Source organism: Pistacia vera, unplaced genomic scaffold (assembly GCF_008641045.1).
Source record: "Pistacia vera cultivar Batoury unplaced genomic scaffold, PisVer_v2 Contig225, whole genome shotgun sequence".
Lineage (NCBI taxonomy): Eukaryota > Viridiplantae > Streptophyta > Magnoliopsida > Sapindales > Anacardiaceae > Pistacia > Pistacia vera.
The window spans coordinates 1,682,397-1,708,105 of record NW_022196030.1 but is presented as its reverse complement, the minus strand read 5'-3'; the positions used below and the strand labels follow the sequence as shown (position 1 = coordinate 1,708,105).

The 25,709-nt window shown below is 35.5% G+C and overlaps 2 protein-coding genes across 4 annotated transcripts in view; both read left to right on the top strand.

Annotated features, from left to right (window-relative positions):
- Window positions 1-3,644, top strand: part of LOC116130861 (LEAF RUST 10 DISEASE-RESISTANCE LOCUS RECEPTOR-LIKE PROTEIN KINASE-like 1.4) — a 41,666-nt gene extending 38,022 nt beyond the window's left edge. The window contains exons 2-5 of one of the 3 annotated variants that reach the window (XM_031416555.1): window positions 1,109-1,144; window positions 1,754-2,101; window positions 2,181-3,082; window positions 3,396-3,644. In XM_031416555.1, coding sequence (XP_031272415.1) covers window positions 1,109-1,144; window positions 1,754-2,101; window positions 2,181-3,082; window positions 3,396-3,416 — 1,307 coding nt within the window. In that variant the 3' untranslated portion in view covers window positions 3,417-3,644. Of the gene's footprint in view, window positions 1-1,108; window positions 1,145-1,753; window positions 2,102-2,180; window positions 3,353-3,395 lie in introns of those variants that run through there. The other 2 variants (XM_031416554.1, XM_031416556.1) reach the window with 2 other exon arrangements.
- A 1,860-nt stretch (window positions 3,645-5,504) lies between these two features.
- On the top strand, window positions 5,505-6,256 carry LOC116130874. Its single transcript, XM_031416569.1, has one exon. It carries the CDS (start codon window positions 5,728-5,730, stop codon window positions 6,172-6,174), a length of 447 nt encoding a protein of 148 aa, XP_031272429.1. The 5' UTR covers window positions 5,505-5,727; the 3' UTR covers window positions 6,175-6,256.
- The last annotated feature ends 19,453 nt before the right edge of the window (window positions 6,257-25,709 follow it).

Here is a 25,709-nt window from a genome sequence, read left to right as displayed (position 1 = left end):
TAAACATATTTTAGTACTCCAGATCAAACATGTATTATGTGCTCAACAGTGGTGACCTTCATTGACCAGAGGAAATCAAGTTAAGGGAAATTGTCAAACAAATACTGCTAACACTATAATGTAAAGGTATGGAACTAAGGTATGGAACTCAAGTAAAAAGGTGTATAATAAATATCTTAGCTGTTAGCCATTAGGTACTGGTTTGTTATTGTTGGCAGCCTATTGTGATATTATAATTATTTTTCCTTAGTAGTTACTATAGTTTCATTGACGTGGAGATTGGGGCCAAGTGAGAACATAAGTTCTGATATCTTATTAAAGAATTTGTCAATAGTCAATGGCAATTTCTTGTCCTATTTGTCTATAAAATCTTTGTTCTTGTCCTGTTCAAATTTTAGTGGCACCATTGTCGGCTAACAAAAGCAAGCTTCTCATATGAGCTGAGCTCTAGACCACTTTCTGTTTCATGTTCGTTCATTTTAGTTCGTGGAATAAAGCTGATCTCTAATGATGAACTCTCAAAAATTTGAAACTGTAGTACACTAACACAGTCATCAGTTTCGGCAGGAAATTTAATAACAGCCATTTCAATTCTCAAGAAATACATAGAATAGATTGCAGGTACCAGGGCTCCAATAGTTTCAGTTTCTGAGCTGAAAAAGCTTTCCCTTTTACAGAAGCTCTGCAAACACATATTTACAAACTATGAAGTATGAATATTTTCATGACTTCCGGATTCAGTATTAATTGAAAAGGCTAACTTAGTTTTCTTGATGATTTGTGGCCTGTAATGGAGACTGTCCTGATTGCTACTCTGTTCATAAAATGCTGCTTGACTTTTTGGTTTGTCAATGGCCTCTAATTAATAATTTTGAATACATTCTTTGGGCACATTTCTACTGTGAGATATGCTTTCACCCGCACCTTCTTTCCTGTTTTGTTGGTCAAAATATGTGAACTATGTATGCATAGATCAATTCTCAGAATATGATCATTTTCAACGTAGAATATTTTATATTGAAACGAGATGATCTTGAGTCATGGTTTCCAATTACAACTATACTTGTGTTCTGTTCAAGATCACTGACATTTCTGGATCTCTCGACAGATGAAGGGAAAAAGAAAACAACTCCTCCTAAAGCAGGTGATATTTCATTGAGTTAGAATATCTATTTAACTTTTTCTTTTTTCTAGTAAAGTTAATAATATAGATATAGTCTGAGCAATTTCTTGTTCCATCTTTAGTCAGTTTCTGAGCTGAAAAAGCTTTCCCTTTTACAAAAGCTCTGCAAACACTTATTTACAAACTATGGAATATTAATATTTTCATGACTCCCGGATTCAGTATTAATTGAAAAGGCTAACTTAGTTTTCTTGATGATTTGTGGCCTGGAATGGAGACTGTCTTGATTGCTACTCTGTTCATAAAATGCTGTCTTGACTTTTTGGTTTGTCAATGGCCTCTAATTAATAATTTTGAATACATTCTTTTGCCACATTTCTACTGTGAGACATGCTTTCATTTAGATTTCTACAAATCTTACAATGAAATTCACCTGCACCTTCTTTCCCGTTTTGGTAGTCAAAATATGTGAACTAAGTATGCATAGATCAATTCTTAACAAATGAGAATATGATCATTTCCAATGAAGATATTTTATATTGAAACAAGATAGTCTTGACTTAATGTTTCCAATTACAACTTCACCCGTGTTCTGTTCAAGATCGCTGACATTTCTAGATCTCTTGACAGATGGAGGAAAAAAGAAAGCTTTAGTCATTGGCGTAGCAGTTGCAGTTTGCGTTGTTGCTATATCTCTGGTATGCTGCTGTATATTCATCGTCCTACGGAGGAGGAAAAATGTAGCCCAGTACAAAAGCAGAGACCTTCAAACTCTTACCTCAGGCACAAGCGCAACTAGTACAACAATGAGTTATTCCAAAAGCATCTCTTCTCACCTCTACTCAAAATCTGACCTTGAAAAGGGCAGCACCTACTTTGGAGCTCAGATCTTTAGATATGCTGAACTTGAAGAGGCTACTGAAAATTTCGACTCTTCAAAAGAGCTCGGAGATGGCGGCTTCGGAACTGTTTATTACGGTACAACATTTGTTTGTTAGTTACCCTTGAATACTTTACCATCTCTTGCTCACACCAATTTTATCAAATGTTTGATCAGGCGTACTCAAAGATGGGCGTTCAGTCGCTGTGAAGCGCTTGTATGAGAACACTGTAAGACGCGTTGAGCAGTTCAAGAATGAAATTGAGATTCTAACTCGCTTGCGGCACCCGAATCTTGTGGCACTCTACGGATGCACCTCCAGACATAGCCGGGAACTCCTCCTTGTTTATGAATACATTTCCAATGGAACAGTGGCGGATCATCTCCATGGAAGTCGATCAAACTCCGGTTTGCTAACTTGGCCTATTCGGTTAAACATTGCCATAGAAACAGCCGAGGCACTCGCTTTCCTCCACGTCTCGGATGTCATACACCGTGATGTCAAAACCAACAACATTCTCCTCGATAATAACTTCCATGTAAAAGTAGCAGATTTTGGGCTGTCAAGATTTTTCCCAAATGATGTTACCCATGTGTCAACTGCTCCACAAGGAACACCAGGCTACGTCGATCCTGAGTACTACCAATGCTACCAACTCACCGAAAAGAGCGATGTTTATAGCTTTGGAGTGGTCTTAATCGAGCTTATATCATCCTTAGAAGCTGTCGACACTAACAGGCACAGACATGACATAAATTTAGCCAACATGGCTATTTCTAGAATCCAGAATCATGCATTGAAGGAACTAGTTGATCCATCTCTCGGATTCGAAAAGGATTACACCATAAGAAACATGATAACATCAGTGGCAGAATTGGCTTTCAGGTGTTTGCAACAGGACAGAGACCTGAGGCCTGCAATGCAAGAAATTCTGGAGGTTTTGAGAGAGATTCAGAGCCAACAGTTTGGTGCACAGAAAGCAGAAGTTGTGGATTTTTGCAGTACGGATGATGTTGTGCTGCTGAGGAAAGTTCCTCCACCACTTTCATCACCGGACTCCGGTGGCAATGATAAATGGGTTAGCGGCTCCACCCAACCTGCTTCTTATTAATTACTTCAATGTTTCAAATTCCCTTGTCCTGTTCTTGCCTAATTTTGCAGTTTCTTCTTCATAATAATGAGAGAAACATGACTTCAAATTCAAGTTAGGCACTGTATATAAAAGTAAATGAATCTACCAACAACTCACTGATTTTCATAATTGTGATGCATTTATTCATTTGCTTTGTTGTTCTTTAAATATTGCATTTATCAATTTCATATTTACAACGATCAAGCTTTTTTATCAATTTCATATTTGGGATTTTTTTTTTTTTTTGGTTTAATTACAGATGAAGATAAGAACACTGTGAGCAAAGTTTTGCGGATGAGACTGGTCTTCTTATTGAAGAGGACTCTGGCACTTGAGTTCAGGTTTCATGTAAATTAATATTTGTAACTTCTCAGGGGTTTTTCCGTTTTGTTTATTTATTTATTCTCATTTTTATATTTATATTTTATAATCCATACAACTTTTCCTCTAGGGCTTTTGTTATTTAATGCTGTAAAATTGAACAAATCTTCACTTGTATTTGGTTCTGTTAATCATAAGTAGTACCATTTGATAATGGCAGTTGGGTTATCGTCTATAAAACGTAGTAAACGACTTTTCCTCACACCAAATAATGGTTTAATGATACTTTTTCATCCACAAACTTTTAAAATACTACTTTATTATCCAAATTTATATTCTATTTCCGATTTCGACATCATTTTAACCTCACACTACCATCATTCTCTTCTCCGATCATCACTCACCAAAACCCTTCGAATCCTACGACCGTCAATCGTTGGCAGTCGAGCGATTAGGGTTTACGCAGCTGCTCCTCTCAAATCAAATTCCGATCAATCCTAACCACCAAAATCCTATCTTTCACCATCAAAAGACTTATCAGTCTCCCCTCTTCAAAAATCCTAATAGCCCGAACTGAGTTTGCTCTTTCTTTGCTGCCGAAATATAAATTTAGGTAGTAAAATAATACTTTAAAAATCTTTAGGTGAAAAAATGTCATAAAGTCATTATTTGGATGAGAAAAAATCGTCAACTCCTATAAAAAGTCAACAACTTAGAATTACAATTTTGATTTTGATTTTTGCGGTAAAAAGGTGAGTTATTTGATTTGGTTTAAGTTATGAAAATGACTTATAAGCTTATATTTTTAGGGTTTAAGGTCAAAATTTAACAAACTTCAAATTGACAATTATACATAATAATATTATTATAGTGAGAAGCTTGAAAAAATGCGTTTGATTCAATGGTTTGAAAACATTTTCGTCGCTTTTAACAACAACATACCAAACACTACTAAAATTATTGTTTGTTTCTAATACAATGTCCAACTATTCTCACAAATATCAAATTTTAATAAGAAATATATCTTTAAATAGAGTAAACGACTTTTTCCCACCCAAAGTTTGAATTAATGACATATTCCACCCAAAAAGTTTCAAAATACCATTTTCCCATCCAAAGTTTATATTCCGCTATTACCTAAAGCCGATTTCGGTCGATTCCGATGGTGAAAATTCTTTCTGTCACCACCATTTGAACCTCTGGTCTTCTCTCTACAAAAACCCTCTCACTCCAGCGCTTGATTTCTCGCCGATTGTCTATTATCGCAAAGTTAGGGTTTCTTATTTTTAGTTGATTTCCAGCTGATTCCAATGACTAATATTCAATGGGTTACCACCATTCAATCCACCAGCATCTACTCTACAAAATCTCTCTTACCTTGGCTCTTAGTAACTTGCCAAACGCCAGCTAAGAAAGTGAAATGTATTTTGGGTATTAATGAAATATAAACTTTAGGTGGAAAAGTTGTATTTGGAAACTTTTTGGGTGCAAAAGTGTCCATAAGGCAAGCCTTGGATAGGAAAAAGCCGTTTACTCTTTCAAATATATATATTTTTTATCATCGAGGGTATTCGGACCAGTTTATACGCACTTCAACTAATTCTTTGGAGCCTTAGAACTGTTGATCGGATAAGAGCCTCAATGACCATCCTTATTAGTGCCTGGAAGAACTCAAACTCATGAGCTCATAGAAACTTTCAAATATTATTATAACATAAATTTTCATTTCTAAAACCATATTTTGAAATCCTACATCAAAATAATCTTATCAATTAGCTAAAACAGGTTTTTTTAATACTATTTGTAATTATTGAAACATTTTTGATTTATTAAAAAAGAATGAAAATTAGATAGTATTTATAATTGAAATTAAGAAAAGACCAACCTGCTTGTATTTTGTCTACTTACTACTTAACTCATTAGTCATTACCCATATTTTTCTTTTTGGACTTATAACATTTCATAAAATACAAATCCAAACTCTCTTTTATTATTTCCAATTCCTCCACACCTCGCCACCTGTCCTCCCCTAACTTTAAATCCCATTATATCCTCAACAAAACCAAACAAAATTAAACCGGCCCGATAAAACTCATCTAGCTCTTCCCCTTCCTCACTCTCCCTCTTTCTTTCTCTCTCTCACTCATCATCACCACCGAAACAAAAGCATCAACAAATGCCGCCCTCTTTACCTTTACTCCCAGATCTCGCTTATCTAAGTTCTTAGCGACCCACCTCGGAATTTTTCTTTTTTAGTTTTTTCTGTTGTTATGGCGACTCTTCAAAGATTCAAGCTTTTGGCTACCCAGTGCGCCGTCGCCGGCAGCCCAACGCGGAGCCCGACAACCAGTCCAGTTATCCACCTTCGCCGCCGCAAGACACTCCGGATGCTACTAAATCGCCGCCGATTCGCTCGCCAAGATGACGATGACTTGAACCGAGATATCACCGATAAATCTCCCGAGATCAAGAACAAAAAGATGAGAGCCAAGTTGAAGGATTTGTTTGTTTCGTCGCCGCCGTTTGAGGAGAAAGATTCGGCGAGCGGGGAAGATAGGGAAGGGCTTTTACCGGTTACTGGCAGTGTCGGTGGTGGTGGTAGTGGGTCTGTATCCCGTCGTGGCTCGGCCGGTTCGCTTAGGCCGATATCGGCGACATTTCGGTATCGGTTATTGAGAAGAGCTTGGCGACCTGTGCTTGTCACTATTCCTGAGTAACGGTAGAAAATTAGTAAATCTGTGAAAATGATAAATCGAATATTTTTGTTAATTTTTATTTATTTTCCATTTTCTCTTTTTATTAGGGAGCATCTGAATATATGATTTTGGAAAAAAAAAAAAAAAACAAAAACAAAACAAAAATAATTAAAAATTTTATAGCCGCGTGCATTGGATGCTACTTATATATATGTTTTTAATTTTTACCCTTTGATTGATCATTGGTATTTTTTTTTATTTATATAACAGTGTATAAATCATATGCATAACAATTATATAATTTGAATTAAATATAATTAATCAAAATTATGTGCACACTAGTACGAAATATCCAAGATTTTAGCTGCCCAATTTAGCAAATTCATATAATGATATGATTATTATGTTGGATATTTAATATATATTATAAAGTAAGAGGTTGAGTTATGTGAATATTTATTTATTGAAGGCGCAATAGATCATGAAAATGAAAACAAGGGGACAAAGACAAGACAAATAAATGATGAAATTTTAATATAAAGTCTGTCTCTCTTGCAGCTTCCATATGTTAATGTTCAGTAATGTTAGAGAAATCTGTGTGTACTTTATACATACATACTATACTAATTATTCTGAAATAGAGTAGGACCCTTAACCATTTTTGGGATATACATTATTAATTGGTCACTCTTGCTCAGTCTGGGATCTCTAAATTATGATGTTTCATTGCAATCATGCTAGTAATGAACATTATTTTTGCTCTGAACAAGCTCTTCATTTTTATTATTTTTTTCCATTATCTCCCTGAAATTATGGGTGCTTTATAAATATAACATTGATTTTATTGTATATATACATATAAGAAAAAGAAAAAGGGAAATGGGATAGGGATTTAGGGACCAGAAACTTTGTAAAATGGCCCAGAAAATGCAGAATATGAAACGGAAGAATTGATAGGTCACTTCCTGAATGAAGATGGCGTCTTCATAAATTGAAGTCTAGTCAATATACTTTCAAAAGGGCATCTTATCTATGTCCCACTATCAGCAATAAAATGAAAATGGGAATCAGCAAGCAACAATAACACCATTTTACCTTTTCAGAATTTTCCAAGTCATGAATAATATATCCTGGAAAAAGAAAAAAGAAATAAGAGATTTTTCTTTCTGTCTTTTAAGTTACTATTTCACTTTTTTAAAAGCATGTGTTATTCTTCTATCTTCCAGCTGGATAACCATAAGCTTCACTCCCAAGTCTAATGGCCTATATTGTTCACTGCTGTGTATCGCTTTCTTTTATTGAATATAATTTTGTTTCATTGTCTATGGCATGCTAGATAGCTCGCCACGGGCCAATTTGGTGCATATTATAGGTTGAAATGTGTGCAGATTTTTTTGCCAACTCGACCGACAATAAACAATGTGAAAAGGGGTGATGGTTTTGTCTTCAGAGGGCTGCTGCCGTTTCAATTGATTTCAAACAGTATTTACTGAATCATGATAAATGACAACGGGTTGATCAGTTTTGTTTCTGATTTGTAATTGTAGCAGAAAATAAGAAATGGCTTTGTTGGATTCTTTAGAAACTCTAATGTAGCTGCTTTAAGGCCTATTGGGCTCCTTGTCTGCTTGCTAAAAGCCCTTCTAAACATAGAGCTTATTTGCATATACTTGAAACTACAATAGAATTCTGTGTTCCCATGTTTTTGTTGTTATGACTATGTACTGAAGCTATCCGACAATGATTTATGAAAAAACAGTGAAAAAGAAATACAGAATTACTTTGTTTATTAAGTTCCATTTTTGGAGATTTTAGAAACCTTGGAAATAAAATGTAATGTAAGAGAGGGAGGAGACATAACAAAGAATCACTTCACATGATCCATGGACTTCCAGGAAAATCTCATCTCAGGAACCTAAGAAATTAAGTCAAGCTATTTATAGCGGTGAACATGCTCCATGTTTTTTGTTCGCATTGTCTACCCTTTTCCGGTTTCCACCCTTGAATGTGAGAACCAATGCTGCACAATTTTCAAAACTCTTTTCATCTTCAGTGTTATTTCCAAAGTTTTAATTAATTTGTGGCGTGCGTACGTGCCTTGACAACAAGAATTTCCTAGTGATCATCGTCTTCACAGAAATCTAATGAGAGCTTTATCGATCCTCTCCATTTCTTCTTAGATCTTCAATGATCTCTTCGCAGGTTGTCTTTGTCTGCTTCGGCAGTTCGTTGGTTGTCAAAAATACTGTCAACTTATCTATAATTGATTTCTCCTCCATGGCTAAAATCCTGCAAATTAAATGACGCGTGATTCTTTTGATTCTCTCCCATGATTAATAAACTTGTCCATCTTACCCGTTGAGTTTGCAGGCAATGTTTGACTCTACAAACTGAACTGTGCTCCTCAGGCTCAAACTCTCACAAAGCCAGCAATATTTCTGCAAATAATACTTCTGATGTTGGTTCTCCGCTACGTAAAAATAAGAATCAAATTTTATGATTTTCGTCACAATCCTCTTGTTCAGCTTCATCTGCCGTCTAATCTTTGACTCTTGTGCTTGCTTCCTCTCTTCCTCTTTGATGTAATAAATAGCTGATTTTCTGTGTGTACTTAACCCAAAATTCTGCATGAAAAATCTCCCTTCGCATCAGTCAACGACCATTTTTTATGATCATTTGATGGCAATAATTAACTTCTAACAAACAGAAAATTGTATAGTGAAGAAGAAGAAATAATAGATGATAACAAGGTAGTTTCTGTTGGTGGGATCATGCGTTCCCCAGAAGATATCACACAATGATCTGTATGAGATTTTTGTCATATCGTAGATGATTTATACTGCTTCAGTGTGGCCAGTTCTTCCTTCACAAACCTGGAAATGTAAAGTAAACTTAGAAGAAAGAATTATATGGTAATTAATCGGGTTTAAAATTTGACTATTTCTTAAACTTTTACCTCTCTGTATGTAGGTTTTTTCAGTGTGCCTCCACAATAGCCAGTAGCGGTCTTTACGACTCCATCTACACTTCCAAACGCAGCTTCAAGATCCAAAAAACTATCTGCAAAACCCACTGACGTTATACACGCATCAATGAAACAAAAAATAAAAAATCACACACAGAGAGAGTGCACCTCCTGCAAAAACTGCTTCACTGAGGAACTCTGATGGAATAGTAGTGACTGATTGTGTAGCAGTCTCTGCGGAGATAGGAATGTTTGAAGTTTGAGTAGTGAATTGAGGAAGTACTCTGTACATGGCGTTCATGATCAAACTCAGAATCAGCTTCGTGCTGAACAATATTGAAAATCTTAGCTAGAGATTTGACTTTAATGAATAAGGAAGGTTACCTGAGACAGAGAAAGCACCTTTTTAGCATCTTTGGGAGCTATCTACTTGCCTCATTTGATAACTTCTTTGCTTCATTAATTGACCGCGTTCGCGTCTCGGTTTTGACCAATTTTAAATTGCAGTTTCTCTCTTCTTTATATGTAAACCGCCCAGTAGGCTATATTCCATGCATGTGAGCACTACAACAAAAAGGGCTTATAGCTACAAATTTTTTTGTTGCTAAAAACCTAGAAATTATTGCGGTATACATTTAGCGACAAAAACAAATCGTCGCTATGATTGTCGCGGTAGGCATGTCGCGTTTGATTTTATGTGACAATTTGTTAAAACCCATTCGTGACACACAATTTGTTGCATAGCTAGATGGATTTTACATCATTGTTTATATTTTTGTCGCCAAACATGTTTCCCGACAAACAAGTTGTTGCGTAGCCAGATGGATTTTACGTCATTTTTTATATTTTTGTCGCCAAAAACATTTCTCGATGCACAATTTGTTGCGTAGCCAGATGGATTCTGCTTTGTTTTTTATATTTTCATCGCCGGAAAGGTATTACAACGGGCCTTTTGTTGCGTAGCTAAACTTCGTTGGCGTCGCTCTATATATGTTCGTCGCCAAAAACATTTTATGGCGCCATGCATTTGCGTTGCTAAATACTTTTGGCTATGTTTTGTATTATTTTCGTCTCTTAAAAGTATCCACGGCGACATATAGTTACGTCGCGAAAAAACTTGGGTGTCACTTTTTTTATTTTCGTCGGCAAAAACATTGTATGACGAATTATGTCGTCGCTAAGTCCGTCGCCAATTTGCTTCCCGCCATCTTGTGAGAGGATTAGAAATTCCGCGAAACTATTGGCAACCAATTTCATATTTCGTCGCTAATAGTTACCTTTGGCGACGACTTTTGAAATCGTCGCTNAGGATAACAATACTCAACCCACAGTCTATCCTCAGGGTGTCAAGTATCAATATCCTACCCACGATCTATCCTCAGGGTGTAATCCCGCCTGAAGCTTGTCAAGCAGCCGTCATGTCCTGGTAGGATGGTATAGATCGACATTGTTTGTAGTACAAGTCATCTCAATACGTGCATGAGGCTAATCAGATCCCACTCAAGCCAATACCCGCTTGGTGTCATCTCGACAAATCCCACCCAAGGTCTATCATTGATTATCATAATCCACCTAGACCAATATTCGCTTTGCGTAATTCATCAAATCCCACCCAAGATCTATCATTGATTATCATAATCCACCCAAACCAATATTCGCTTTGTGTAATTCATCAAATCTCACCCAAGGTCTATCCTCGGGGTATCATAATCCACCCAAGCCAATATCCGCCTAGTATAATCCGTCAAATCCCACTCAAGGTCTATCCTCGGGGTATCATAATCAACCTAGGCCAATATCCGCTTGATATAATTCATCGAATCCCACCCAAGTTCTGTCCCCGGGGTATCATAATCTAGCCAAGCCAATATCCACCTGGTATAGTCTGTCAATTCCCACCCAACGTCTATCCTCAGGATATCAAGTAATAATATCCCACCCACAGTCTATCCTCGGTGTGGTATCATCCATATTCTATCCTCAAGATGACATATTTTCATTGTGCACATAAGGTTAGATATAAGTATTAGCTGATGTTTGAAGGGAGATGGGTGCTAGAAAGGTGGCTATTGTAATGTAAAAACTTCCACAATCACACCTTTGAATTTCCCAACCTTTAATAATATTGCATGCTTTCATGCAATATTTGAATATGGGTACCATATGGTTCTTAATAATGCCAGCATGTAAAAACGAGTATAGTATTCTGAAATATACTAACTTACAAAATATCAATTTACACCTCATGTTTGTCCCTCATTTTGATATAGTCTCAAAGGTTAAAAACCTTACAATTAGCCCCTACCGATGCTCCAATATTCACAAATTGACAATCTACCCCCTGGGAATCCTTCCACCAATTACAATCAAATACCAGCCCAAAGCAAAGAAATCTAGGCCTTATGCCCACCAAAGCAATCAAGCCCACCAACTTAATTATAAGATCCAATACCTCTAACACACAATTGAGCTATATTATTTATAGACCAGCCCACTACAACAATAAAACCCAAAAATCCATTCAATACAATTTAGGCCTCATTAATAATAGGCCGGCCCACTTAACCAATTAAACACATCAACACCATCAAGCTCACTAATCCTTTAATAAATCTAATTAATTTAACCAACCAAGCCACCTATTTACTGGACTTCTTTTAATTCACCCATATATACTGGACTTCTTTGTAACTCACCAATATATATAGCTCCAACAACATCTCCATCAAAAAGGGCAATTGAAAATAGAGGTGGAAAAGCAATCCGCCCGGCCTGCGATGGGTTACGCAAAGTGGCGGGTCGATCCTGACCCACCCGCCAACATTGGCAAGCCGGGTTAGGCCTATCAAGTATGGGGAATTGGTTGGCCCAACCTAGCCCGCCAACCCTAACCCGCTAGGTTAGGCTGCGGGTTGGGCCCGGTTAACCCTCTTTTTTATTTTTTATTTTTTGATTTTGTTTTGTTTAAGTTTAAATATTTAATTAACTTTTCAAATGAATAATTAACAATTTATAAATGAATAAATGTAATTATTTTTAGTTAATTTCTTTTCAAATATCAATAATTTAATTCAATTAAATTTTTTTTTGTTAACATTCCAAATATTAATTAAATTTTAATACATTAAAATTGTAATATAGGAAAAATTAAATTTATTCATTTATTAAAAAATAAAATAAGAAATTACAATAATTATTGCTTCGTTAAAAACCTCACCGAGAAAAACCCAACGGGACAAAAACTTAGTAAGGAAAAAAGAGTACAATAATTTACAATTAATTTACAAGTTACAATTTACAATTTACAAAACAACTAATTTTGGGATTGACTAGAACCTCCCTCATCCGTATTATCTATATTACAAAATTGAAATTATTCTATTAAAGTATCGTCTACAACCTCGTATTGACCTTGATGGCACTACTGTTCCCAATCTCGAAGACATGTGAGGACTTCAATCATTTTTTGTGAAAATTTAGTCCTCCTTTCATTTAAAATTCTTCCACTTGCACTAAATGTTTGTTCGGATGATACGGTTGAGACTGGAACAGCAAAAACATCCAAGGCAAGTCTTGATAATACCAGAAAAATACATTTTTTGATTTTCCAATATTCCAAGACATCAAAGTTGGCTCTTTGTTGTGGATCTGTTGGTAACATTTTAGGAGTTCTCAAATATTGTTGAAGCTCGTTTCTCTGTGACTGCATGGCAGACAGCAGGTTCGTTGTTGCCGTTTGTGCTTCTGAAGAGGAGGTTGCGCTTGTGTTTCGGGTTTGGTTCCTCTTCGACCTATTAAATGCACCCCAGGTGTAGAAGTCTTCATTTGTATGTTCTGATGAAACTTTCCTTTGTATTTCGTGTTTTTGCGAGTTCCCATACTTGAAAATATACCGCTGCAAGACAATTTTTTACCTCTCCTATTTGATTGACAAATGCTAAGTTTTTGTAAATTTTCAGATAATGTCTCTAAACCATTTTATAAACCTTCTTGTTTAATTCTAAGATAAAAAATGACACCTAAACAATAAAGAAAATAAATGGGTTTAACATATTTAAAAAAAAAAAATTTCCATGCCTTTATTGGTTCTTTTAAAATTTCGTTGTTTTTGTTTTTTGTAAATAACTCTGAAATTTTTATAATTGTATGTATTACCAATGGACTAGTAAGGTAATACACACCAGAAAGTTGTAAAGTGGATAGGTAAAAAATTTTAAGAAAGGAATGAAATACTTTAGCTATTTACCAATAATTTTCTACAAAATAATGAGGATCTCTATTATTTGCTACAAAATAACTAATTAAATTACCGTAAGGTAAACATGAATCAAACATTAAATAAGTACTATTCCATCTAACAGGCATATCTAATGCAAATGTTCTAAGAGACATATTTGATTTTATACAAGCATCTTAAAATTCAGCATTTCTTTTATTACTACCAATAATCCAAGCTAAACAATCTCTAATTCTATCAATATTTTCTTTAATTGTTTTCATACCACTTTTCACAATTAAATTAATAACATGGCATGCACAACGTTAGTGAAAAAACTTCAAATTGTTATATAAAAGGATAATTACTTTAAAAATAATCTATAGCTTTACTATTAAAACTTGCATTATCTAAAGTTAAACTTATCACTTTACTAACAATATCATAATCTTCTAAAACTTCAACAATTTTATTATAAATTTGTTGACAACTATGATCAACATCCATTAATCTAAATCCTAATAAAGATTTATTTAATTTACATTCATTATCAAAATAATAACTAATTACACAAATATAATCTTTCTTAGCTCTATCACTCCAAATATCGACAGTTAAAGCCACAGTAACATGACAAGTATGTATTTTAATTTTTAATTCTAATTTCATTTTCTTAAACAATTTTATTAAATCATTTCTAGTTGCAGTTTTAGAATAACTTTTAAATCTTGCAAAAAATAAATTTTTAATAAATCTTTCAAAATATTTATCTTCAGCCATATTAATAGGTTGATCAGTTGCAGCAATATATAAAGCTAATTGTTCCTTATATACATCAGAATTATAACGCCAACTAGTACCCAAATGAGTTATTTGAGTTTGATTGGTTTCTCTATTTCCATGTTGAACAATATGTTTATTAGCATGCTTTTTTAAAGTACTAGTACCATTACCTGAATCAACTTTATAAACATTTCAACAATACTTACATCTTGCTTTCTTCACTTGAACTCCATTTTCTACCTCGTAAAACTTATCTAAATGCATCCAAACGTCTGATGTGTGTTTGTCGTCGCTTTCGACAACAGTTGATGAACTCGCTTCAGCTTGAGATGAAGCTGGACGAGAACGACGATTACGAGGACGACTTCTAGAAGCACCGGGAGCTGTATGGGGAGGAATCAAGGGCATATTTTGAGGTGTATCGAATTCTAAGGCTAGGAAAGCTGTAGGACTATTTGAATCTCCTACATTTATGTTAGTAAAATCAGCGAGACTAGGACTAGGATAGTAGTTTTCTTCATCATTGATATTGATGGGAGAGAAATATCTATCCATTGTAGTTGAAAAAAAAAAAATTGATGTAGAAGAAATAAAAAATTAAAAAAAGAGAATTGGAATATGAAAATTGGAAATTGGAAATATGAATTGAAAATTGCAAAAACTAATAAAAATTAAAATAAGAGCAAATTGATAACAAAGAGATTAAGAGAATAAATGAATAATTGAGAGATTAGAGATTAGAGAAAATGAGAGAATGAGAGAATTTGAGTTGTGAGAAAAGATGAGAGTTTAGGGCCAATTTATAGAAAAAATGGGAAAAGAAAATGATGAAAAAGACCCCTCCAATGGCTATATTTCAAGGGTAAAAAGGTAATTGGAAAAAACAAAAAAAAAAAATTCTTTTTTTTATTTTTCGGCCAATAAGGCGGTTCGGGTTGAACCCACTTGAATGCAGGCCGGGTAAGGGTTGACCCGCCTAACCCGGCCCATTTATTCCACCTCTAGTTGAAAACATGCATTTTTACCCAACCAAAATTCAGTTCAAAGGCAGGCCATGCACGAAATATAGTTCCAACAAAGTTCATTTTTATAAGACAACCTAGTGCATGCAACCCGGTCCATTTATTCCACCTCTAGTTGAAAACATGCATTTTTACCCAACCAAAATTCAGTTCAAAGGCAGGCCATGCATGAAATATAGTTCCAACAAAGTTCATTTTTATAAGACAACCTAGTGCATGCAACTACTGCACACCACCCATTTCCAACGTCCCATATTTTAGTAAAACATCCCATGCACACTACACCCACACAACCCAAAATAATCAGACCTACAGATTCCAAATTAATATCCAATTTCCATCAACAGGAAAGGGTCATAGACAATTAAATATTCAAAGTCTACACATGCAAACCTCCCATAGTTCATCACTTTGCCGAAGCTCATACTCCATAAGTATACAAAATGCATGCTAACAATTTATTCCAAGCTAGCTAGACATACTATTTCCAAAACTCAAATATATTATAAAACCAACAAGGCAGACAGCATAAACAAACATTAATCCAACTAAATATAAATTGAAGATGCATGAATTTGTTAATTCAATTACTAATCATGTAACCTTTTCTTGATCCGAAGAAGGATCGGAATCCTCTTTAATTCGAAGTCCAATGGTTTCTTCATGCAAAAGTCTCCCTATAGTAACACATCAACATCCACCAACGGATTAACTTAATTCTCTATTAAACCAAAAACTGTTTAATGACAGAACATTGATCACTTTCGGATTTTTCATATAAACTCCATTCACTCAATCAAGCTAAAATTTTAATGGGGCATTCAAGACACACATATGTTGTTCCTATAATTTTCTTAAGCCATTCCAGAACCAAAAACTATTTAAAACATGATTTTCTTTCAGTCTTTTCAAAACTGCCAACTGTTTCCAGCATTGAGGTTACTGAATTGAAAAATTCATATCAATTTAACCCTTAATCGAAACCTCAAGAAACTCTCCAGAATCAAACAAGACACATACATGATTCACCAGAATTTCAAATCATTCAATTTGGATAAGAATAGAAGTATAATCATTTACTAAAATACATGTCCTGTAGAAAACGAAAATTCCAGAATTCACAGGGCAGACTTCAAAAAGCCATAGAAAATCCAATACTTTCGAGTTTTTGAGTAAAATAAATTTTAAAACTCTCCTCAAGAAGTCTACAACAACATATCCGAATTTAAGCTTCAAACGAAAATTCAAAGCATGTATAAAATTCTCGGAATTTCAGATGGTCAGATTTTTGTACAGTAGACCCTTATATAAAAAATCATATCTTTAACTAATTTTTGTTCAGGAACATATATGTTCTATCTACGTAACATTATTGAAATCAATCTTCCTATTTTAGTTTAATCTCATATCATTGTACTCAATCATAAACAGCACAAATCAAATAAACCAATAATCACCAAAAAGGGGAAATAATAAGCTTACCCATCACCCATTTGCTAAATCTTCCTCTACTCTTTCCCATCACCGGAGTTTTCTCCCCGGCGGCCACTTTTCCAGCCACTTCCATCCCTTTCTACTCTTCTCTCTCTCTCTTCTCGGTTTCATCTTTCTTTCCCTTTTTTCCTTTCTTTCTCTCTTTCTCTCTTTCTCTTCTTCCCCTTTTTTCTCTTTTCTTTCTTCTCTTCGTTCTCTCCTCTCTTTTCTTCTTCTTCTCGGTTTTTTATTCTCTTTGATCGGATACTGTTCAACAAAATATCCGATAAATTTCACTTTAGTCCTTACTTGTTTCGGCTATTACCTTTACTTTAGACAAAACTTTCGAATTCTCGCACTTTACCCCCAAACAAAACTCACAAAATAAAATTTACTAAAATTCCATTAAAAATACGGGCTATTACATTATTAGTTTCTATCTTTATTTTTTCAATAAAAATGTGTAATATTTAATACAATTTAAACATTTTTAAAAGTCTAATATTGTTCTGTGACATACTCGAGTCGTATACTAAACACGGCCATGGGAAAGCTCAAAGCTGCCGGCTTTCTGTAGAAAGGAAAACTACAAAATATGGAGAGCTTTATCTTTACATCACTAAGTGACCAGTTCAACTCTACTTAACTAAACTTGGAATAATTAAGTTTCACTCTCAGGATATATCTTAGATAAGTCCGTCCATGACTGTCCATACATTTTGCATAATTTTGGAGAACATAAGCATCAAAGAGCCATGCCGTGCATATATTTATGTACATTGTTACTTTTTCATCTCCAAATTCATCAAAGTTTTGCTTCAAGAACTTTTGATAAATGGTATTATCCAAAAAAATCATTTTCGTCTTCCACATCTTCTTGATCTCTTTGAAATTGCATCCTGCAAAAGCACAAACGTGGATCAAGGCTGGTTACTGGGACTCGAGCAGCGAGTTTCCCATTTCACACATAAATCCTTCTATTTTCACTCACCTTCTTTGCGGTTTCGCCAATCTCGATTCCACTTCCTACCAGCTCTCTTTAACACCTTCCGAGGAAGAGCAATTCGCCAAGTTCACAGTCGCTTTGAAACAAAAAAATCCATCGGTCACTGCACTTCTATTAATCGGGGGCCACGTGCTAATTATACAAACGTTTCTTCAATGGTAAGCAACTATTCTTATAGAAAATCTTTCATTGATTCTTCAATTAAAATGGCTCGATTTTATGACTTCAAGGCCTAGACCTTTGCTGGATGTACCCAAGGACAGGATCTGAGTGTGTTTAACATGGGTACTCTCTCTGGAGAATGGCAAGATGCAATCGAATTTGAGGCTAGAAACTCTGGCCAGTCACAACTGCTCTTGACAGCAATGGTTGGACATTCACCAGGGAATTATCCAAGAACTTACCCATAGATTCGCTGCAACGCACTTGAACTGGGTTCATGTTATGGCTAGACTGCTACAAGCCTATCCGGATGAATGTTACAGGCCCTCATGCAGCCTTTTTTGACCCAAAAAGTTCTGCAAGTACTGCTCATGGGATAGAGGAATGGATAAATGGAGGGTTATCTCTAGAAGGTTGGCTTTGTTTGCCTTGTTATGGATTTGCATGGACCTTTTGAACCTTGAGGATAATGGTGTTGGTGCACCAGCCACAGGACCTGCCCTTAATAAATATGGATTTCACAAATATGGAGAGATATTGAATCTCATTCAGAAATATGTAGCTGGAATTATGTACAATGAAACGTATGTGGTGAACTACTTCACAATCGGGACAGAGTGGATGCTTTGATGATACTTTATTGGGTTACTTTATGTGGCAGGTTTCTTATGACAACTGCAGGTAAGCAACACTGAAGTATTGTAACCTGTTCGATTCTTTCTTTTGCATAATACAATTATTTTCATGGCACCTCAAGCTTTTGGTTATTTTTTTTTTTTTTTTTTCTTCTATCTATTGTTTTGAGCAGCTGATGAGGAAGACAATATAAATGGAAATACTAAGTGCATGGATTTTTGTGGACACAAAGCAAAGTATTTGCAAGCACCCCTTTAATTTACATGATGAATCTGTATCATCAAGTGATGGATCCATAAACTCCATGTTTTTTCCATCCTTCCACAGCTCATATGCCTGAAATAAATTATATATCTAATCTCAGTTACCTTGTAATTCAAATTAGACTCTAAATTTTGATACAAAATACTTGGTAAGGGTCAATGGAGAAACTACATACTCTAGAAGGTTTAATTTTCCATTTTCAATGGCATATAAATGGAAATTTTTCCCACTCATGATTTCTAGAAGTAGAACACTGAAACTATAAACATTTGATTTAGAGAGTATATGCCCATTTCAAGGTACTCAGGAGGAACATAGCCGCTGCATTGGATGATCACAAACAATTAATAACAATTATATACCTTTAATGCAAGGCTAATAAGAACCTATGTTTGTGGCAACATAAAGAGGAAATCATTTACAATGTTCCGACAATTTTTCCTGTGTTGCTTCAAGATTATTTTGCGAAAGCTCTAGCCATACCAAAATCTGATATTTTAGGCTTCAGTTTTCGTCTAATAAAACATACTAGCTTAAGGTCTCGGTGAATAATAGTGAATCTTGATATTCTGGAGATATAAGAGTCCTTGAGTAATCCCTCACATGATGTGCCACCGTTTTTCCAATTCAAATTAAGTTGGCTACATCGGTCTGCATCAAATTCAATTATGAAGAATCAACAATTGCAACCATTATTTGGGTTGCAATAAAAAAGGAAGAAATTTAAAATGAATGCTAAATTTACCAATAGAAACCCATACCAAAAAGATAATAATCCAAGCTTCTATTTTTCAAATATTCATAGATCAACATATGCTCTTCTTTGTCAGTGCAATAACCCAAAATTCCAACAAGATTTACATGTTGGAGTTTTGCCGTAAGTATAACTTCATTCTTGAATTCCCCAAATCCTTGTGTTGATGTTTCCGAAAGTTTCTTCACTGCTATTTCTTGCCCATTAGGTAATACACCCTAGCCAAGTACACTCATATAGTTAGTATCTTTTACTTATTTATTTATTTATTTATTTTTCTTTTGGGTATCCCTCAATGAAACGAGATAAATTTATTAAATAAAGCAAGAATTGACACCTAATCATAAAATATTTTTAGCCTTACCCTTTGTAATGACTATTAATTATTTAATATAGCCTAACATAAAAATACCATATATAACCTGCCAAAATATATCTAATGGAAGAATGAAGAGTCCAAAGCGTCAGAACAATATTGTTTCCAAATTTATGAATAGACTGTTTATTATATATCAGTCACCTTGTAGACAGGTCCATAGCCACCTTGTCCAAGCTTATTTTCAATTGAAAAGCAATTGGTAGTTGCCTCAATCTCAGTCCAAGTATACTCTTTTAGATTAGGAACACAACTACTAAAATCGTCATTAACTTTCGCTCTGTTTTCTTTATCCTTGGATCGTTTAGCTATGTCCACAATCCTCCATATAACTATCAACCAAGATAAATTAAAATAAACAGTATCAAAATTTGGAAATTAATCCTCACTGATTTATCACATATAAATGAATGCTTGCATTGTTGACCAAGTGACTTCTCAATACAGTTGACTTTGCCACATAAGAATGAAAACTACACCGTTTTGATTATGTTCCTAAAGTCTTCTTCTTCACCTGATTAACTTTACTCTTTTGCTTATTACTCTGTAAACTCTTTTCTCATCACCACTCTCTTTTCTCATTACTCTGTATATAAATGAGTTAAGCCTTCTTTGTAATCAATCAATCAAATACTCAATAAAGATTACTCTTAAGTTTTTCTCCCAAAATTAGATTCTCTTTGTTAGTTTTACTTGGTATTAGAGCAGTGACTCATTGTTAATGGCCACCGATCTTGATTCTTCAAAGATGCTTAACAGCTCAGGAAAAACGATACCTGTAACGCAGAATCAACCACCACAACACTTGCCGCAAGCTTGAAAGTCATCAATCCCAAATTGACGAGGAACAACTATCGATTCTGGAGTTCACAAGTCATTTTAGCTGTTGGCTCACACGATTTGGAGGACCACCTATTGGGTAGAGTTTCTTGTCCTCCCCCAATTTTAGTTTCTGATTCTGACATTTCAAATGAGTTAGGTCAAAATAGAGTTGGTAATACTATTGGTGAAAGTCTTAATCCAGCATCTGTCTTGTGGAAAAAAACTGATAAGCTCATAATAAGCTGGTTGTTAGCTTCAATTTCAGAGTGCATGTCTGGATCTGTATCTAAGTGTAGATCTTCCACTGAAATTTGGTTAGCTTTAGAAAACGAATTTGTTACAGATTCAAAAGCTAGGGCTTTACATCTTAAAAACCTTTTGCAAACTACACACAAAGGGGATCTAAGTATTAGTGAGTATGTAAAGAAAATGAAAGATATTTCAGAAAGTCTAGTTGTTAGTGGATTAATTGTATTTGATGAAGATCTATTACAATATGTACTAGATAGATTGGGTCATAAATATGATGCTGTGGTAGTGACACTCACGTCTAGGTTAGAATCCAAGATTGATACTATTTCTCTGCAAGAAGCCCAATTCTTATTGCAAAAGTATGAAATAAGGCTGGAAAAGTTTAATTCAGTGGATCTTTATAACTCCTCAGCTCATGTAGCTTCAGTTCACAACCTAGGATGCTATAATGTCTCTAATGTGAATAATCAGTCAAGCTCTAATGTAGCAAAGGTTTCTGAAAATAATCAGTCTAGTAATGTTCCTTCCTTAATATCCCTCGGGAATCCACACTGTCCACAAACATATGTTAGTCCTCAGCCTTACTCAAATTCACCTCAGCCTTACTCAAATTCACCCCAGCCTTTCCAACAATACACCTTCCCCACTCCACCTTCCCCATCATTCCCATCTTATGTAACCTCCAACACATATGGACCAAGACCTCCTGTCTATGGAAGAGGTAGAGGTCGAGGCAATGGTAGAGGACGAATTATATGCCAAGTTTACAATAAGGTAGGGCATTCAACTATCCAATGCTATCACAGGTTTAATTCCACCTATAATGGCCATCCATCTTTCCAACAGAATGTCTTTTCTGGATAGCAAAATGCTTATCCTGGAAATTTTCAGCACCATAATTCCCAGTACACTAGTTCTCCCAATACTGGCTCCCAGAGAAATGCTTTTTCTAATCTTCAGTATTATCCTAGCTCTCAGCACTCTGATGTGAATTCTTCTACTTTTGGAGTCCCTAGTCAACACTCAACGGCCATCAGGATCTAGTCAAGCTCATTTGGTCCAGATTGGTTCAGGCACAACTGCTTTCTCTGGTTCACAGCCTGGAGCTACTTTTGTTGGTTCACAAACTGGAGCTGTTCATCCTACTTTAATAGTGCTTCACACTCAGCAAGTGCATCCTATAGCTAAACATTTTACACCCACAGATCCTGCCTGGTCATGGATTCTGGTGCAACAGACCATGTCACCTCCAACTTGAATAACTTGAACATTTGCAAGAACTATGAAGGTGAGGAACAGCTACAAGTAGGCAGCGGTGAGTATCTTCCCATTTCCCACACAGGTAGCTCTTTTTTTTCTAGTAACTTTCATTCCAAATGTCTACACTTGAAAAACATCCTCTGTGTACCCAAAATTACTAAAAACCTTCTAAGTATCTCTAGGTTTACTAAAGATAATAATGTGGTAGTAGAGTTTGATGCTAATTGTTGTGTTGTAAAGGACAAAGTCACACGAGCCATATTGTTGCGAGGGGGACTTAAAGGAGGTCTTTATCAGCTGGATATTCCATACATCCCTCTTAGCTTGCCAATTTCTACCTCTTGTCCATCTCAAAGTTTTACTACCAATGCACAAACTGTGTTGCCTTCATCTGAGTTGTCTACTACTCTGCTGCATTTCTCTAAGTCTCCAGCAGTTCCAGTGTCTAGTAGTTCTAGTAATGGTCAGTCTAGTGATAGTTTGTCTTATAATGTCTCTGCTGACAATAGGCCCTTAGTGTCTGTTAGTAAAAGGGTAAAGGTGTCATTTGGAATACTGTTAGTTGTTAAATACTGTTAGTTACTATTCTGTTTAACTTTCAGTTGAAATGTAACAGTATTAGTTAGAGTATTGTTGCATTTATGTAAACACTATAAAAAGTGTACAGTAGCTAATTTTGTATTAACTGAAAAAGTATAAGTAAAAGAAACATAGTATTCAGCTCTCGTTTCTCTCTCTCGTTTTCTTCTCTGTTTTAGCTTTTTGTTAAACTTTACCCAAAACATCACATGTTATCAAAGCCATTGACTAGCATCAAAAATGGTTGATCTGACACACTTCTCCTCCAATTCAGCTAATTTAGCTCACAAAGTACCCATTGGTTCAATCGATTACATGAATTCGTCGTCAATGGTCTATTAAGCTCTTCCGGTAATTTCTCCTAAACTGACTAGGGATAACTACAGATTTTGGAAGTCCCAGATTCTATTCGCAGTTGGATCTCACGATTTAAAAGAACATCTTACTGGATTAGTATCATGCCCAGCTCCATTTGTCAAGATTCAAGCTGAAAACTCGGAAGGGACTGTAGAGAAAAGAACCAATCCAGAGTACAATCAGTGGAAGAAAACCGACAAACTACTTGTAAGCTGGCTTCTTAGCTCAATTTCTGAATCCATGTTCAATGTAGTCTCAAAGTGTCAGTTTTCTGTTGATATGTGGATAACCCTAGAAAAAGAGTTTCTTACTGAGTCTAGAACCAAAACTCTGCATATTAAAAATTTGCTGCAAAATACTAAGAAAGACAATCTAAATATGCATGAGTATTTTGTCAAAATGAAAGGATTTGCTGAGGTGTTGTCTGGTAGTGGAATTATTGTGACTGATGAGGAACTTTTGAATTATATACTTGAAGGATTAACCTCTGAATATGATCCTGCTATAGTGAATATAACCACCAGATTAGAGTCCCGTTTAGATCCTTTAACAATTTAGGAAGCACAAATCATCCTACAGAAATATGAACTTAGGTTAGAAAAAGCAAATCTGGCTCTAAATTCTATCATCAACACTGAGTTTAGTGGGGGGTCAGTACATCTTGCAAATGTCTCTACAAATGAAACAGATAAGAAATTTCAAAATGATCTACACTATAAGTTCAGTTCTGAGCAATCTGGATTTGGATCTAGTTTTGGACAGTCTCAAGTTTCTAGTCCAACCTTTCATCATGGGTTCACACCTCATCCATACATCCCTATACAATCCATTCCCAACCCTAATCACCCTGTCAACCCATTCACTTTCAACCCATCCTACTCTCCACAATTTGGGGGTGGCCGAGGTAGAGGCAGGGGATTTGGAAGAAACAGGCTGGTATGTCAGGTTTGTGGAAACAATGGTCACCTAGCATTAAACTGCTATCACCGGTTTGATGCTAATTTCATTGGAGCAAATAATGTATCAGGCAGAAATCAGTTTTCTCAGCACTATATCAGATCACCAGAAAGCTTTCAGCCCCCATTCTACACTTCAAATAGTCCTTATGACTCCTCCAATTCACATCAACCTATGCATTCCCAACTTGGCTTCACCAACAGTTTGAATGCTAATTCCATTGGGTTTCCAAACAATCCTCAGTCAGTTCCAGTGCAGTCTCAACCCCCTATGAACAATCCTCAGAATCAAGCACTTCTGTCTCAAACACATACCTCTCCTGGTCCTAATCTAGCTGCACATTACACTGCCACTCCAGCCACAGTTCAAGATGTCTCATGGTACATGGATTCTGGAGTAATAGACCATGTAACCTCTGATGTTTCTCAACTCGCACTGAACTCAAACTATACTGGCAATAAGCAGCTTCAGGTTGGAAATGGTGAGCTTCTTCCTATCTCTCACACTGGTTTTACTTCATTTTCTTGTCCATCTAGACCCCTTCATTTGAAAAATGTGTTATGTGTGCCTTCTATTACCAAAAACTTATTAAGTATTTCAAAATTCACAAAAGATAATAATGTTATTGTTGAATTTTTTGCTAATCACTGTGTGGTAAAGGACAAGCACTCTAAAGCTATTCTTCTTCAAGGAAAGCTTAAAGCTGGCCTATACCAACTTCAAACGTCAACCAGTACATCCTCTTCAAACTCAAATCTGTCTTCTGGTCAGACTATTTCTTCCACTTCAGCTTTCAACACACTAGCTAAGACTTTAAGCCCATTGCATCTTGAGCAATCTTCCTTACACGTAGACTCACAGTCGTGTCAAAACAGTGTTGCTATTGATATAGCTTTTGTTAATGATAGTTCAGTTTCTATTAAAAATAATGTTGTTAGTTCAGTCTCTGTTAATACTGGTTCAGATATATCCAGTCTGTCCAATCTTGTATCTGCTTGTAATGATGTTGCTATTACTAATAAAGATAACATTTTTCAATCATTTCCAGTAGAAAAAACAAGTTGCATGTTGTGGCATAAACGATTAGGGCACCCTAATGCTACTGTACTTAAAAAAGTCATAAATTCTTTAAACCCTAATAACTCAGTTCAAGGCTCTTTAGAATTCTGCACAGCCTGTCAATTTGGAAAACTACATCAGTCTACATTTCCTAGATCAGCTTCTAGAGCTTCTCAGCCTTTAGAGTTAGTCCATTCAGACCTTTGGGGACCAGCACCCATCTCATCTCCTGAAGGTTTTAAATATTATATCCAGTTTCTAGATGATTACAGCAGGTTCACCTGGATATTTCCCTTAAAAACTAAATCTGAAACAAATCTAATTTTTCAGCAGTTTCATAAACTTGTAGAGAGACAGTTTAATAAGCCCCTAAAGAGTGTCCAAACAGATTGGGGGGGTGAGTTTAGAAGTCTAACATCTTATTTTGCCACTCATGGTATTGTTGTCAAGCATCCTTGTCCATATACACATCAACAAAATAGAAGGGTTGAGCGAAAACATAGGCAAATAGTTGAGCAAGGGTTAACCTTATTAGCTCAAGACAACATGCCTTTAAAGTACTGGTGGCATGCTTTTCAAACAGCAACTTATCTCACAAACAGGCTACCCACCC